The sequence below is a fragment of the Callospermophilus lateralis genome, chromosome 20 (assembly GCF_048772815.1).
Source record: "Callospermophilus lateralis isolate mCalLat2 chromosome 20, mCalLat2.hap1, whole genome shotgun sequence".
Taxonomy (NCBI): domain Eukaryota; kingdom Metazoa; phylum Chordata; class Mammalia; order Rodentia; family Sciuridae; genus Callospermophilus; species Callospermophilus lateralis.
In genome coordinates, this window is record NC_135324.1 from 12,525,717 (window position 1) to 12,541,024 (window position 15,308).

The window sequence follows — 15,308 nt, forward strand, 5'->3', positions numbered from 1 at the left end:
TGTTTTAATCCGCTTCATGTCACTGTGTCACTCTCATAATCTAATCATTGTGCCTCTGAAAATTCTTGCATCGCCCCACATATGAACTTCTGGGGAAACCTCATATCTAAACCATCACATACACCCTAGTTTACTTCTTTCTGGGATCTGACTTCAGTTTCTCTGTCTACACAGCTGTCTTAATGCCCATAGTACACAGTCTTAATCTCTGATGTTATGTTGGGTGTTTTGGAATCAGGAAATGGGAGACTTCCAACTTTGTGTTTTCTTCAAGGTTGTGTGGTTATTTGTGAGCCCCCGGAGATTCTTTATCTATCTATATATCTCTATCTATCTGTATATCTATCATCTATCCAGCCATGTATATATGTATATTTCTGAAAAACAAAATGGCCTTGGGATTTTCATAGAAATTGCATTCAATCGGTAGATGGTTAGAGACAGAATGGGCATTTTAATAACATTGGGTCTTCCAATCCACGAACAAGGGATGGCTTTCCATTTGTAGCATGACTTTTTTTTTTTTTTTTTTTTTTTTTTTTTTTTTAGCAATATGATGGAGTTCTCAGTGTTCAAGACTTTCTTTTCTTTTCTTTTTTTAAAAATATATTTTTTTAGTTGTAGATGGACCCAGTGATTTTATTTTATTTATTTATAGATAGTGCTGAGGATCAAACCCGGTGCCTCACACATTATAGGTGGGCACTCTACTGCTGAGCCACAAACCCAGCCCTCTTTGGTTTCATAGTTAAGCTTGTTCCTCAGTTTTATTCTTTTGGATGCTATTGTGACCAGCACATTTTTAGTACATTCCTTTTTGGGTTGGTTATTGTTAGAGTACAGAAATGCCCCTGGTTTTAGGGTGTATCCTGCTGCTTTTCTGAAACCACTTGTTCATTGAAGAGTTTGGTTGTAGATACTTTAGAGTTTTCTACATGTAAGAGCTTGTTATCTGCATGATCTTGTATGCAGTTAATTTCACCATATTCCCTCTCTAGTTTTAAGGACATTTCCTTTTCTCGTCTAATTGCTTGGTCTAGCATTTCCAGTACTGGTCAAACAGTCATGGTAAGAATGGGCATTCTTTCCTTTTTCCTAATCTGAGTAGAGCAGCTTTCAATTTTCACTATTGAATGTGATGCTTGCTATGAGTTTTTCCCACTTGGTATTCGTGATGTTGAGCACCTTCCTTCTATTCTTAGTTTCTTTAGTGTTTTGGTGCTTAAGTTTGTTGAATACTTTTCTCTCATCAATTGAGATCATCACTCGGTTTTTGTTGCTGTTTTTTGTTTTGTTTTGTTTTACCCTTGATTCCATTAATATGATGTGTAACATTGATTTTTCATATATTGAACCATCTTTGCATTCCACTTATAAATTCTACTTGGGTATGATAGATAATCCTTTAACTATTCTGTTGACCTCAGTTTGCTGAATGAAACTGAAGAGTTTTGTTGAGGACTTTTACATCACTGTTCCTCAGGGATACTGGTCTGTAGTTTTCTAGTGTCATCTTCTGGCTGTGGTAACAGGTTAATGCAGACTGTGCTGAGCTTATAGGCTAGATTATTCCCTCTTCTTCAATTATATGACAGGGCGGAGGAAAACAGGTGTTAGTTCTTCTTTAAATATTTGGTAAAATTCTCCAGTGAGGCATTGGTCCTGGGTTTGTTTGTTTGTTTGGAATGTTTTAATTACTACTTCAATCTCCTTTTTTCTTGCTGTCTCAAATAGTCTCTTATTGTCTCTGAATTTAGTTATTTTTTCACTTTGTTGCTTTTACATATACATGACAGTAGAGTGTATTTTGACATATTATATACCCATAGAGTATAACTTATTCTAATTAGGATGCCATCCTTGTGGTTGTACATGATGTGTCATTACACTGGTTGTGTATTCATATACGAACCCAGGAACGTGATGTCCGATTCATTCCACTGTGTTTCCTATTCCTGTCTCCCTCCCTTCCATTCATTCTCCTTTGTCTAACAGATGAATTTGTATTCTTCCCTCTCTCCACTTACTGTTAGCATTCACATATCAGTTGTCTCTGAATTTTGACAGTATGATAATAGCGTGTTTCAGTGTATACCTCTTTGGAGTCACATCAATAGCAGTTGAATTTCTTAAATCTGTAAATTCATTTCCCCCTGGTATTTGAGGAAAATTTCAGCCATTATTTATTCCAATAGGCTGTTTGCCTCTTTTGTTTTTCTTTTCCTTCTGTGAATTACATAATACGTATATTGTTCTACTAGATGTTGTACCATAAGGTCCTGTAGGCTTCACTCACTTTACTTTCTTCCTCCCTCCCTCCCTTCTTTCCTTCCTTTTCTGTTCCTCCGCCTCAATAATTTCTAATGTTTGTTCATCTTTAATTTTGCTGATTATTTCTTCTGCTGGCTATTGAACCCTCGAGTGGATTTTTCAATTCAGTTATTGTATTCTTCAGCACCAGACTTTCAGGCTCAGCAGAGGTTCTTCATCTTCTGCCTCTGCTGGTACTCTCCTTCTGCCCACGCATCAATTTCCTGATTTAATTTTGTTATTTTTGCTTTGTTAAGAAAAATTCATTCAGCCTCCAAATTATCATTCATGTAAATTCTTGGGTCATCGATGTGTTTCAGTTTCTTTAGAATTTCTAGAGATTTCAATGACTCCTTTGAAAAGGCTATTTTTTCCCCACGTATGATTTCTTGTCTTCTGTTTGGACTGTGGCATATGAAAAACCCGATATCTCTCCCAGTCTTTTGTGATGCGGTTTCCTACAGAGAGGAATTTCACCAATTGCCCCAGCCAGAGATTCTGGAGACTTTCTTAAGCCTTTTCTAGGGATGAGTCCTCTCTGGGGTGTTATGTCTCATTTCCTGAAGAGGTCTGCCTGTTTCTTCTCAGCAGCTCCCTTGATTGTCTCTATGAGTTATTGTGTCCTCTCTTGCTGTAAGCAAGTTGTGGCACCAGAGTTCCCAGTAGTGTGTGTTGTACAGCTAGCTGAGTCTGAAGCCAAACCAAGCTGGGGCAATAGCGTTTTTTCTCAGGGTCCTTCCTACCTGATGTTTCTGTTAACACTTAGAATTAGGTACAGACAGAAACCACTCTCTTTGGCAGGTCCCCCTCAAGTCACAATGTTGAATGCATTTTCCATTCTTCACTTTCTCTCCAAGGGAAAAGTCAGGAGTTGGGAGTATTCTCCTGATGTTATTCTGGGGAGGAAGGAGGTGCTGTAGTAGTAAGGGCCCTCATTTTCCTCTGAGCCTTGAGGTGCTTGGCTGTATCCTTGACTACAATGCAGAAATCTCTTAATTGGTCTCACAAAGGTGTGTGGATTGTGGTGAAGTCAGTATCTCCACTGAGGAAAGAGAAGTCTGGGGCTTCCTAGTCTAGAGTCTTGCTGACATTGCTTATAAATCTTCCTGAATGTCAATTCTTAGACACCCCTAGGACAGACTACCAAAATGTAATTAATTTGCTGCCAGAGGGAGGTAGAGGGGAAAAAAATAATTACTTCATTTCATTTAATTTATTCACTAATTTAAAGACACTTGAGGTGGATAATAGTGAAAGATGTAAAGAAATACATACACTTAAAATATGGTAGAAGTCAAACGGAGGAAAGGCAGGAAACAATCTTGCTAGCATTCATACAACAGAATTAAATTAACCCTGGATTTCTGGAAGGAAAAACAGCTACGGGGCAATATGGTGAGGAGGTGGGGAGAGCTCATTTCTTATTGCCTGATAAAGGACTTCGGTTGTGTGCTCAAAGAGTGGAATTTTTCTGCTTGTTGAGAGCAGAGTTCTACGTTTTAGGAGTAATTTATTGGAAATCTCTTCATGTAAAGGATTATGAATTTCAAGATGGAGAATACCTTCACCAAGAGTTTGGTTGTAGGACTGTGTATGTCCATCAGTACTCACAGATGCCTTGGCTGTGTTTCTGAGTTACAATGTAAACTCGTAACACATGGCATTTTTTTGGGGGGAAACTAATTATCATAAATCGGATTTCTCTGTTTCCCATGTCCCCCACTGGCTTAGGTTTAAGTGACCAGAGCCACACCTCGTAATACCTCAGCATAATCCTCATGTGGTAGCCTATAAAGCCACCCCATGTGGCCATTGCTAGTCACTGACTTGGTGAAATGGTGCATGGAGCCATGCCGCCATCTTGATTCCTGATATTTCCCTCGTATGGGGGGGGGACTTCTGGCTCAGAGTTTGGATCCTCATAAGAATTTTCAGTAGGTAGAGTCTGTTCAAGTTTACAAGGACATTCTGGGCAGAACCGATTTCCTCTTTTAGGAGAGTGGTCCTCAAGGCGGGCTCTTGGACTAGCACTTGGGCTCGTATCACCTGGCAATCTATTAGAAATGCACATTCTGAGGTCTCATCCCAGAATGACCATCAGGGAAACCCTCGGAGAGGACTCAGCAATCTGTCTTAGCGTGCTCTCTGGGCGATCCGATGCCTGGTCGAGTTTAAGAATCGATCCTTTAGGCAAATCCAATGACCTCCTGATCTGATGCAATACACCCGTAGTTCCCAAACAGTGCCGTTCATTGGAGCCACAGGTGGGACACTTCTAAGGACTCATCCCTGGGTCCCAGGCTTAGAGCTGGGATTAGTTGACAATGGAATACGGTACGGAATCAGAATATTAAAAACTTCCCCAGAGGAACACAATCTACAGCAGAATTTGAGAATGACAGAAATGGGATATCCCGGTGATTCTGCAGCTATGTGCATTTCAGGTTTGGGGCACGAATCATCGTTAACCACAGCAAAGACTTTCTGTAGAGCTGCAAACACTTTTAGATTTGCAGAGGGCCTTCCTCATTCTACCCGTAAGGGAATTTAACATCCAAGGGCATAACTCAACTCTTCCTGATGACTTAAGTAAAGGTCCTGCCTCGATGACTACATTTGGGGAAGAAAAGCATCTGTCCTCTCATTAGATGCTGATCACACTCAGCCCATTTGATTATTTTGTAATCTGGCTCAACGAGGCAGCTGAGAAATCAGACTCCGATGCAGATGAGCACGTGTGAAAGTCCCTCTGAAATAACTCTGAGTTTAGCCTTAATGGTTTTCTAATTTGGGAGCCAATCGTCTGGATAAATGCCAGATTAACTGGATAATTGCTCAACCCTGCACCTCACTTTAATTGGAACATGAGTTCCTCGATGCTATTCTGGTGCCCGGCCAGGGTCAGATGCCCTCTACCATGCAGGCCCGGAGAATCGCTTCATACTGAACCATTACATAAAACGTCCTCAGGACACAGTGCGATGGTGGTTATCAGAGGCAGAGGAGAATAGAAAGGCGGGAGAGATAGGGAAAGATTGATCAACGGGCAGTACGTCACAGCTGGACAGAAGAAATCCTGATGTCCCGTGACAAAGAAGGGCTACTGTGCGCAAGACCGCGTACTGTGCATCTCAGAAAGCTGGAGGGCAGGTTATTAAAGGTTTTGCCATGAAGAAATGCTAAATGTTTCCAGATGTAGATACGTTTAACCCGATTTAAACACTATAGACTACAAAGTATGCAAACGTTGAAAGGTCACACAGTAACCCACTGACGGGTACAATTTTTATGTTTTTACACATGTGTCAATTAAATAAAAAAGAAAAAAAAAGAATTTTCTCAAGACACAGTTACTTCTGCACCATATGTAGTCATGGTCAAGTCAGGTCGTATTCAAAATCCAGCAGATGTCCGCTGGCTCTTAGGGATAGCTCATCCCGTTGTGAGATGAAAATTGCCCAGTTGTTATAGTACCTTTTCTGACCCAGGTGAGTTGGAAAAAGTACCCAAGATCTTGGCGGTCACAATCACTTCTCTGTAGAGAAGTCACCAAGACTTTCATACAGATCTTCTCTACTCTCCCTGGGGGCTGTAAATGGTGGACATTTGCCAACCCAACTGTCTCCTTCTCTGGGAACTGGACTTCGGAAGGCTTGGTCTCACCCTCTCTCCCTCCTCCTACCTCTTCCACCTCCACCCACCAAAGAGGCAGCCCCAGGACCCACCGATCAAGATATTTAAATAAGGCCAGCCTCTTCACTTTGCTCTGAGATGCAGTTTATGTTTTAAAAACCTCTCTTGGTGACGAGGCCCAGACTAGACTGTATCTGAGACCCACTTCTCAGCTCCTCCTCTTCCCTATTCTGCCTTCTCTTCTAGATGTTTCCTGGAGAACACTCCTTCAGTCAATTGCAGGTCCTCGAAGTCCTGCCTCACACTGCTTTGAGACCTTAGGTATTTTCTCCATCATCATTATCCATGCACCCTGAGCACCGTAGGACCAGTAGGACAGAGGACTTGAAATTGGCAATTGGATCAGCAATCGCAGTCACCTGCATGGTCATCTCAGGGGACACAAATCGAACCCAGGAGTAGAAAGAACAGCAAAGTTTTCTTTTTTAGCCACAAAGTACTGGACTGACACAATTATCACCTCATTTTAAGTCGTCTATAGAAGATTCAAGTTTCCCTGGATTGCAAGATTGTCTTCACTCCAATTCCATTATACCCTCAGGAGGGGCATGAGGGGTATCCCTACCTACACGGCACCCCAGGATGCCCACCGACCGGAGTAGGTCACCCAAGCGAACCTCATCCACAGTACAGGTTCATACAGGAAAGAAGATCTGGAAACAGTGACCTTGGGAAATGATAAATTATGAATTGGTAATAGGCCCGTCCCAAACAAGGCCATTTCAATTTGATGGAGTTGTAATCAGTTCTATGTAGACTGAGTTCAAGATAAAAATCTCTCTCTAGCATTTGTCCTCCGAGTGAGTACGTCACCCAGTGCCTAGCTTAATTATTTAGCAGTTTTAATCCATTAAATATAGATATGTTACATATACATTAAATAACCAGAGAGAATGTATAAAACATGATCAAGGAAAAAAACCCTATTAAATATGTGCTTCCTCACTAACTCTTTATTTATGACTGCAGAGCTATTATCAAGCATTAAGGGGAATCTTCTCTCGGGCACAGGGGATGCTAATATTTGACCCATAGCAGGTACCCATACACTTTTTCCTCCCCTATAGAGAAGCATTTTTTTCCCATTTTTTTCCTACCATTTTGAACCTCATCGAGATTTGAATACACGTAATAACAAGTCACTTGTCTGACCCCTAAGAGCCAAATTATCACTATCCTGTCTCGTGGAATACTATTATAGCTTACCGATGTTTACCAATATTAATTCCTGGGTACTTACAAATAGTCAAACATCTCCCTCATGCACCTTAAGAGGGACTTCAGAGATTTACCAAATAAACACTTAGCCGCCTTTCAAACTCACTTGAAATATATGCATATGAGCTTTCCGAAAAGAAAAAGGGATTTAAGAGGGGACTTCTAAGTCTCTGAATGTGGCCATGAATAATTTTTCCATCTTTATTTCTCAGGTTGAAACTCTGCCTGTACCTGCTTTGTGCATTTGAATCCAAAATTTTGGAAAAAAATATTCAGGATGTATAGAAAACGACCCTGGGTAGTTTGTAACTCTGAGCCTTTGCTCTGTGTCCCTCTAATCTGGAACAGTCCTGCTTCTCTATTCTGTCTGTCCAGATCCAAACTGTGCAAGCTTAGATGGTCCATACAGCCCAAACTCTCCATCCTAAATCCCTGCAGGACTTACGACTTTCGCTAATTGTTTTGACTTGTGTCATTTATTGATTGTTTTCGTGTCAAGCATTGCTGGAATCAGGAATAGTTGTCTTCGCTTAGTGCTATAGTCTGCATGTTCGTGGCGTCTCAAAATTCTATGTTGAGCCAGGCGCAGTGGCGCATGCCCGTAATCCCAGCGACTCGGGAGGCTGAGGCAGGAGGATCGCAAGTGCAAAGCCAGCCTCAGCAGTTTACTGAGGCCCTAAGCAACTTAGTGAGACCCTTTCTCGAAATAAAACAAATAAAAAGGCTGAGGATGTGGCTCAGTGGTAAAGCACCCCTGGGTTCAATAATCCCCAGTGCTTAAAAAAAAAGTTATTTTTTCATTTCTTTCCCCATATAAAGTACTCACCTATTACGCTGAGCTCCGCACTGGAAAAGATAACTCCATGTTTATTCTCTGCCACACACTGATACATCCCGGCATCCGAGAGATTCACGACGGTTATGTTGAGCGTTCCTTGCTCGATCTGAATTCTGTCCTGTGGGGAAAAAAAGAGAAAATGCAAAAACAATGACCTTCTGCAACTGAGACCTGAAGGCAATTTTGCTACATGTTCTATCAAGGGGACTTAATGGAAAGAGAATAGCCATCGTATAAGCAATTTACATAACATGATCTATTTATCTGTCAACTAAACTCGTGGCAGGTCAGATGCTAAATAGAACATCCAGGGCATCAGTGGGTAGATGGAATTTAAATTGTGGGATTCTCTTGAGTTCTCATTGATTTAATAGCGAAACCATTCAGATTAATATCCCCCTCCAAATAGATGAACTTGAAATGTAAATGGGTATTTTTTACTCCAAGGCTTTGGGCTAACTGGGGAAAGTTGGGGGTGGGAGTTGACCGTTGAGGGTTGAAGGACACTCAAATGACCAGCAGGCAACCCTTTGAAGGTTCCCAGGATTATAGCCTTCTTGGAGGAAGCAGAGGAAAATGTCTGACATCAGTTCAGACTTACCCCCAAAATGCATTTGAACAATTTAACGTCCCTGTACTTGATTGCATTTGGTGGTATGATGGCAGCCTGGGACCATCTTCTGCGAGTCTAGCTGGGGGGGCAAAGACGATGTGTGGCACCAAAGACCTTGGATGTTTGTCACCCTGAAGGTGTTGCAACTTGCAAATCCATCCCTGTAAGTATTACCTCCTGTCCAGTCTGTGCTCAAATCGAGGCACCCAAGTCCCCCTGCATTAAACAGAGGGACCGTCACGCCCGTTACCTGGGGACCTACGATCCAGCAATTTGTTTGAGTTTGGGCCTTTATCACTGAGAGATTCCTGCACCAAGAGGAGCCCTTCCAGGGAACGGAGGAGGAGGCCCATGGGACCCGGGTTGGTGAGGACAAACAGAACCCTTTCTCTTCCTGGTGCCCAGAGCAGTAATCTTTCCTAGGGGTCCTATGGGTGGAGGACAGGGGCACGAGACCTGACCATGAGAAACAGGCTCTCAGTTTGGCGCCTGAGGAAAATGTCAAATCCCAGTTAACATTTGAAGTTTAGGGGGAGGAAACACAGTAAGGAAAATTCAGTCGGACACAATTGTTCCCCTTCCTTCATTCAGCATTCTCTGCCACAATCTTATTCCATTTAGATGGAAATTTCTGGAATCAGATTGATACCCCCCGCCCTCCTGTAGTGGATCCAAGGATGTACCTTGGTCTGTACCTGAGCAAAAAGGACATGTCCCAGACCTTCTGTTGGGACCTTACCCATGGCAGGAGCCACAAATGTCCATCTGGGAAAAAAACCAATGCTTTAGGATTGATGCTGAACTAACTCAACGAGGCTTTGGAGACCCGGGGGTTCATGTAGGATTTCTCTTGGTCAAGTGCATTCCTGTTCTCCTTTTCCACTATGAGTTGGCCTTTCGTTGCGGGTGGTTTTGGAAACAGCTCCTCGTTTCCATAGCAACGAGGCCACCTTAAACAGGACTGTCAATACCGAGACACGACTGCGGCCGGCCATCCGAGTTTGCTTACCCGAGTTAACAGTGGTTCACCATTCTTTAGCCACCTGTACGTGGGCTTGGGTCTCCCGTTCGCTTTACATTCCCAGAACACGTTCTCCTCCATGGCCACGTGGATATCATTTATCTTCTGAATCCAATTAGGTTGAGCTGTGGCAGATCAGAAAGCAAGGAACAGGCGTAAACAGGGCGAGTGCTCAACCTGTTTTCATTGTATGCCATCAACGGGGAACCTAAGTCTTTTAATAAGATTCCTTTCCCAGATGTTATGCAAACAACAGAGCTGGGTGGAACTGGGGTGTGAGTGTAGGGGGGTGGCCGTATCTGTACCCTACTCTGAAGATTCTGTTTGTGATTTTTCAAGCTTCCACTGAAATTAATTTTTTTTAATTAAAAAAATTAATAATATTTTTGAACTTTTAGAATCACTCATGGGCAGAAGGGGCAGAATGAACTGCCCCTCACCCTTACACATCTGTTGTTATAATTAGAAGGAGAAACCCTTTCCCACCCTCCCACCACGTCTGGCTGAGCTGCTGAATTCTCGGCTCACACTACTCTTCCACATTGCTCTGCGGCAAGAGGTAACCATGTACCCAGGCTCAGGCGGATGGCACAAGTATGTGATTGGAGAGAACAACTTCCCGGTTATCCATTTAAAGATACCTGCCCTGCATTCTTCTTATCTCTTCACCTCGATTGGAAAACCCTCATAACTGAACAATCCAGGTACATAGAGAGGCTTTGAGCGACAGAAGGACCCCTTTCACCTTGAATGACCTTGAGGAAAAGCAGCCCTAGACCTACATATTTATTTTTGGATAGAGAAACACAAGAGCGACTTGAGTTTATCTAAGCCACTGTATTTTGGGGGTGTCCTTTCTTAGCGTCACTTGGCCTGTCCCCGACTAGCAGACTTCACTCCCACGTGTTGTGCAGACTAACTCTGGGACTCCTGTCTACCTCATCAAGGTCATCATTGTTTATTACTGATGGATTCCGCACTGATGTCAGATTCCAGGACCGCAGCAGTACATCCCCTGAGAAGCCCCGCTCTCTGAGTGAGTCTTCATCTTTACGGAACCTTTTTATGCACCTGGGTGCGGTGGCCCACGCCTGTAATGCCAGTGGCTCTGGAGGCTGAGGCAGGAGGATGGTGAGTTCAAAGCCAGCCTCAGCAAAAGTGGGGCTTTTGCAACTCAGTGAGACCCTGTCTCTAAATAAAATACAAAATAGGGCTGGGGAGGTGGCTCAGGGGTCGAGTGCCCCTGAGTTGAATCCCTGGTACCAAAAACAACAACAACCACAAAACCTTCTTATGCAATCAAGAGCTGCCCACAGTCTCACGCAGGAATTCAAAGCAGCACAAAATTCTCTCACTGCCCACAGCTGCGTACCACCTCCACCAGCCAAATGGTACCACAGTTTTCAAGCTTCCACTGAAATCAATTTTTTTTTTTTTTATCTTCCTTGGTCTCAAGGGACATAAAGACATGTTCCATAAAAAGTCTTCCTGAATATCAAATCTTGCTTGGAGCACCATTGAGGCTGTTAACTCTAACGTTACACGAATCAGGAAGGGAACCTTTTGTCCAGAGTCACATGGAAGGGGACACCACAGCTCTCTCCTGGATGCTATCTGTCGAGAGGATGTTTCTGTAGGGCAGGGCTACTGAGGTCCACCTGATCGGAGCCCATATCCGTACTATATTAGAAAACGCTGCTCAATCTTCTTAACACGTCCTTTCATGGACTTGACCCCAGCCATCTTCATCTGGTGAGTCTTCGAAGCATCCAGAATCGAACTCCAAAGGAAATCGCTAGTGTTGAGGCCAAACTGTGCATCTTGCTTTCTCCATAATAAACAAAAGTGGAGAAGCGCTCCGTGAGTCCCTTATCCAGTAGAGGTCTCCAGGTCTTTGCATACCTGAGGCTTTCTTCTTTTTCCCATCTATGAGCAATTTCATATTTTTATTTTTCCAAAGAGCAAAAACAGGTTTACCAATCCTCCACGGATGGGCCTGATGCATGGCTGCATAATACAGGAGGCCAAAAGGGTCAACTTCAAAAAAAAAAGTTAGAACATCAACAAGCATTAGCTTGAATGAAGGGTTATGACCTACATCCTTGAAAGAGCTGCCCGTGAGCCACGGCTCTCCATCTTCCTGCTTCTAATGCAGAGGAAGCTCAAAAGAACACCTTTGCACATCTCCCCCGGGAGGACCCCGATGTGCAACCCCGACAGGACTCACGGCAGCTGTGTGCCTGATTCACGTTCAGCGGCTGAATATTGACCCCCCCCGCCCCCCGCCCCCGGTCGAGTCCAGGAAAACAGAGCAAGCGAGAAAAGTCTCAGAAATCTGTGTGCAATATTAACCACGAAGCCAAACTTTTGAAAAGACAGTGAGGGGGAGGTGGGGGGGGCAGAAAAAAAACCCGGAAGGGCAAATGTAAGTTATGAAGCAATGTCAAGTTGAAGTTCAAAAGAGGAAACATCAAAACCACACGCAGAGACAGAGATTTCAATGTCACGGGTTTCTCTGCAACACTTGGGCTTACAAGGAGTTGCTTTCTTTCAAACACAGAGAAGGCAGGAAGAAAAAAAAAAAACCTTGCATCTTATAAGGCAGGTGGGGGCAGGGAAGGAAGGTCCTGGGGAGAATTCTGCAAAGTTCTGATACATTCGGTTTCTTCCTTCGGGGACCTGGGGGTCCTGGTATCTGAATGCACAAGGGCTGTTGTTTTTGTGGGGGCCAAGGTGAAATGAACAGCTCATTTGGTGTTTGTGGACCACCTTTGGGTTTTTAAAGTAAAAGAAATTCACAAAAGCTGAAGCTGACGTACTACAAACATCTGCTTCTTAAAGTGAATATCTGCACATGAGCCCGTGGAGATGAGGAAGAGAATAGCTTATTAGGTTAAAAAAAAAAAAAAAAGAATGAAGTGGATTTTATGTTCACATGCCAACGGAAGACCTTCAGGGTAAAATCCCACCTAGTTAACGGTTTTCCTTCCTACTCAGATTGGATGAATCATAGCTAAGTGGGTGAGATTTTTGTACTAGAATAAAGTTCAGTGCTTAAGAGAAACAGCTCATAAATCTCTTTGAGTCACCAAAGTCTGTGGATAACAAACATTCCTGTTTAGACCATTATAGAAAATATCATTTGTTATACCCCCACCCCCATGCCCAGCTTCTTGCAGGGGTAGGGGAATGGAGTTACCAGGGACTGAACTCAGGGGCACTCGACCACTGAGCCACATCCCCAGCCCTATTTTGTATTTTATTTAGAGACAGGGTCTCACTGAGTGGCTTAGTGCCTTGCTTTTGCTGAGGCTGCCTCAGCCTCCTGAGCTGCTGGGATTATAGACATATACCACCATGCCTGGCCATCCTCAATTTTCTTTTTTTTTGGATGATGCATCTGGATATCAGATTCCAAAATCCAACTACATTTTTCAACTCCATGTCAAAAATACCAGCTCAGAGAAAGGCCCAGGCAGGTTGGTTCAGTACTATTATTTCTAAATAGTATTATTCTAAATACTATGATACCATTTAGCATTTAGGAATAAATACTAAACAAATGCTAAATGATTTTACAACTATTGGGTACTAAAGTTCACTACTACTATATTTCTAAGTGTTTTCTTTGATACTATACAGAGAGAGTTGAAGGATGCGGTTACCTACCAGTCTTCCTGCCCCACCCTAAACTCATCCCATCCTCTGGCTCTGCCAAAAGTAAGTAGTGCCCTGCCGCCATTTTGCCCCTGGATGATGAGCCCCTCTGGTGCTGAACAAAGCATCGCTGGTCCACGAAGGACCATTCCTGGTTTTCATTCTGTAATACCCTTTCATGTGCTTTCAATACGGATCCCACGTATTAAACAGAATTAAATTCACATGTTAAAAGAGAAACATCTACTTGGGCCTTCTGGGTTCTCTCAAGGTCAAGGACATGTTAAGAAACATCGAGCGCCATCATCTTCTCTGAGACACGCAGCCTCGTTTCAAGCTACAAATTCAAACCGCGGGTTCAGTGGTTGGGCTGGGATCTGACCTTGTCACGTGGCTAGTTTCTTAGACCGATGAACAATCCCTTCATTTCAGTTCAATAACCGTCAGAATGACCTAAATCAACATTGGCCTGTTCCAGCCGCTGGATTCAGACCAGCCTCTTTTCCAATAATCATTTTCATGGCGAGCAGATATCATTGGAACTCCATGGGCCAAACAGTTCTCCAAGGTATGCGGCTCTCCGATTCTCCCAAATCAGTAATTTTTTTAAACAGAGATAAATGCTAGCCAAGGCCCTTCAGCTTTGGAGACTTTAGAATCTTAAAGGAAAGACATGGGCAGCCAAACCCGGTAATTCCTACTGAAAAGATAACCTGTAGACCTTTGCAATTCTTTCAGATGGAGAAGATGAATTCTTTCTGGGATTCGGTGGAGATCTTGCTTAAGAGTCATATTGGTAGGGGGCTTCGTGAGTCTGAAGGTAATGACTTCACTTAGTTTACCACCGATGTGTCTATAGGGGCTTCCAAAATCTTTATCTCTAGCTTGGCATTCTCACACCATTCACGGAAACGTGGAGATACTCTCAATGGACCTCAAACCCAATGTTACTAATGTTGGCAGGGAATCAACTCATTTCCCACTGTGATTACAGAGCCTTCCAGTCTATAAAAAATAGATTTCTTGAAACCCCCCAACTTCCAATGTGTAGAAACCACTGGAAGCAAGAGCCAGCTTTATAAGAACTGTATGTGCTGCATCCTGAGTTTGGATCCAACTTGGGTCTCTGTTCAGCCATGAAAATCTCCCCTCTTCTGACTTCAGGATCTCATCCATTCCCCACACAACATCAAAGGCCACCCTCCCAAGAGTATCCTAAGTCAATTCCACAAAGACCTGAGGGTTCTTGGAAGTCACCCTTTTGAGCTAGCGTAGCCTTGCTTGGTTTTTACAAATGGAGCATTTCTCATAACAAAGTCATGTTTTTTTTTTTTCAAAGTGTATAAATGCCACATTATTTTATCAATTCATCTACTAAAGGGCATCTAGGTTGGTTCCACAGTTTAGCTATTGTGAATCGTGCTGCTATAAACACTAATATGGCTGTGTCCCTGTAGTGTGCTGTGTTTAGGTCCTTTGGGTATAGACCGAGGAGAAGGATAGCGCTGGGTCAAATGGTGGTTCCATTCCCAATTTTCTGAGAAATCTCCATACTGCTTTCCAGATTGGCTGCACCAATTTGCAGTCCCACCAGCAGGTAAATGGATGGCGTTGGAGAAGATAATGCTAAGTGAAGTGAGCTAATCCCCCAAAACCAAATGCCAAAAATGTTTTCTTTGATATAAGGAGGCTGATTCATAGTGGGGTAGGGAGGGGGAGCATGGGAGGAATAGACGGACTCTAGTTAGGGCAGAGGGGTGGGAGGGGAAGGGAGGAGGCAGGGGGTAATTAATGATGGTGGAATGTGATGGACATCATTATCCAAAGTACAGGTATGAAGACAGGAATGGTGTGAATATACTTTACAGACAACCAGACATATGAAAAGTCTCTCTATGTGTAATAAGAATTGTAATACATTCCACTGTCACATATAATCTTAAAAATAATTTTAAAAA

General features: G+C 43.1%; 1 protein-coding gene across 6 annotated transcripts in view; it reads right to left on the reverse strand.

Annotated features, from left to right (window-relative positions):
* Positions 1-15,308, reverse strand: part of LOC143385570 (contactin-4) — a 271,910-nt gene that overhangs the window by 120,858 nt on the left and 135,744 nt on the right. For all 6 annotated transcript variants that reach the window (XM_076841028.1, XM_076841026.1, XM_076841027.1 and 3 more), the window contains exons 7-8: positions 9,682-9,818; positions 8,048-8,177 (exon numbers count right to left, since the gene is read on the reverse strand). In XM_076841028.1, the coding sequence (XP_076697143.1) occupies positions 8,048-8,177; positions 9,682-9,818 (267 nt within the window). The remainder of the gene's footprint in view (positions 1-8,047; positions 8,178-9,681; positions 9,819-15,308) is intronic.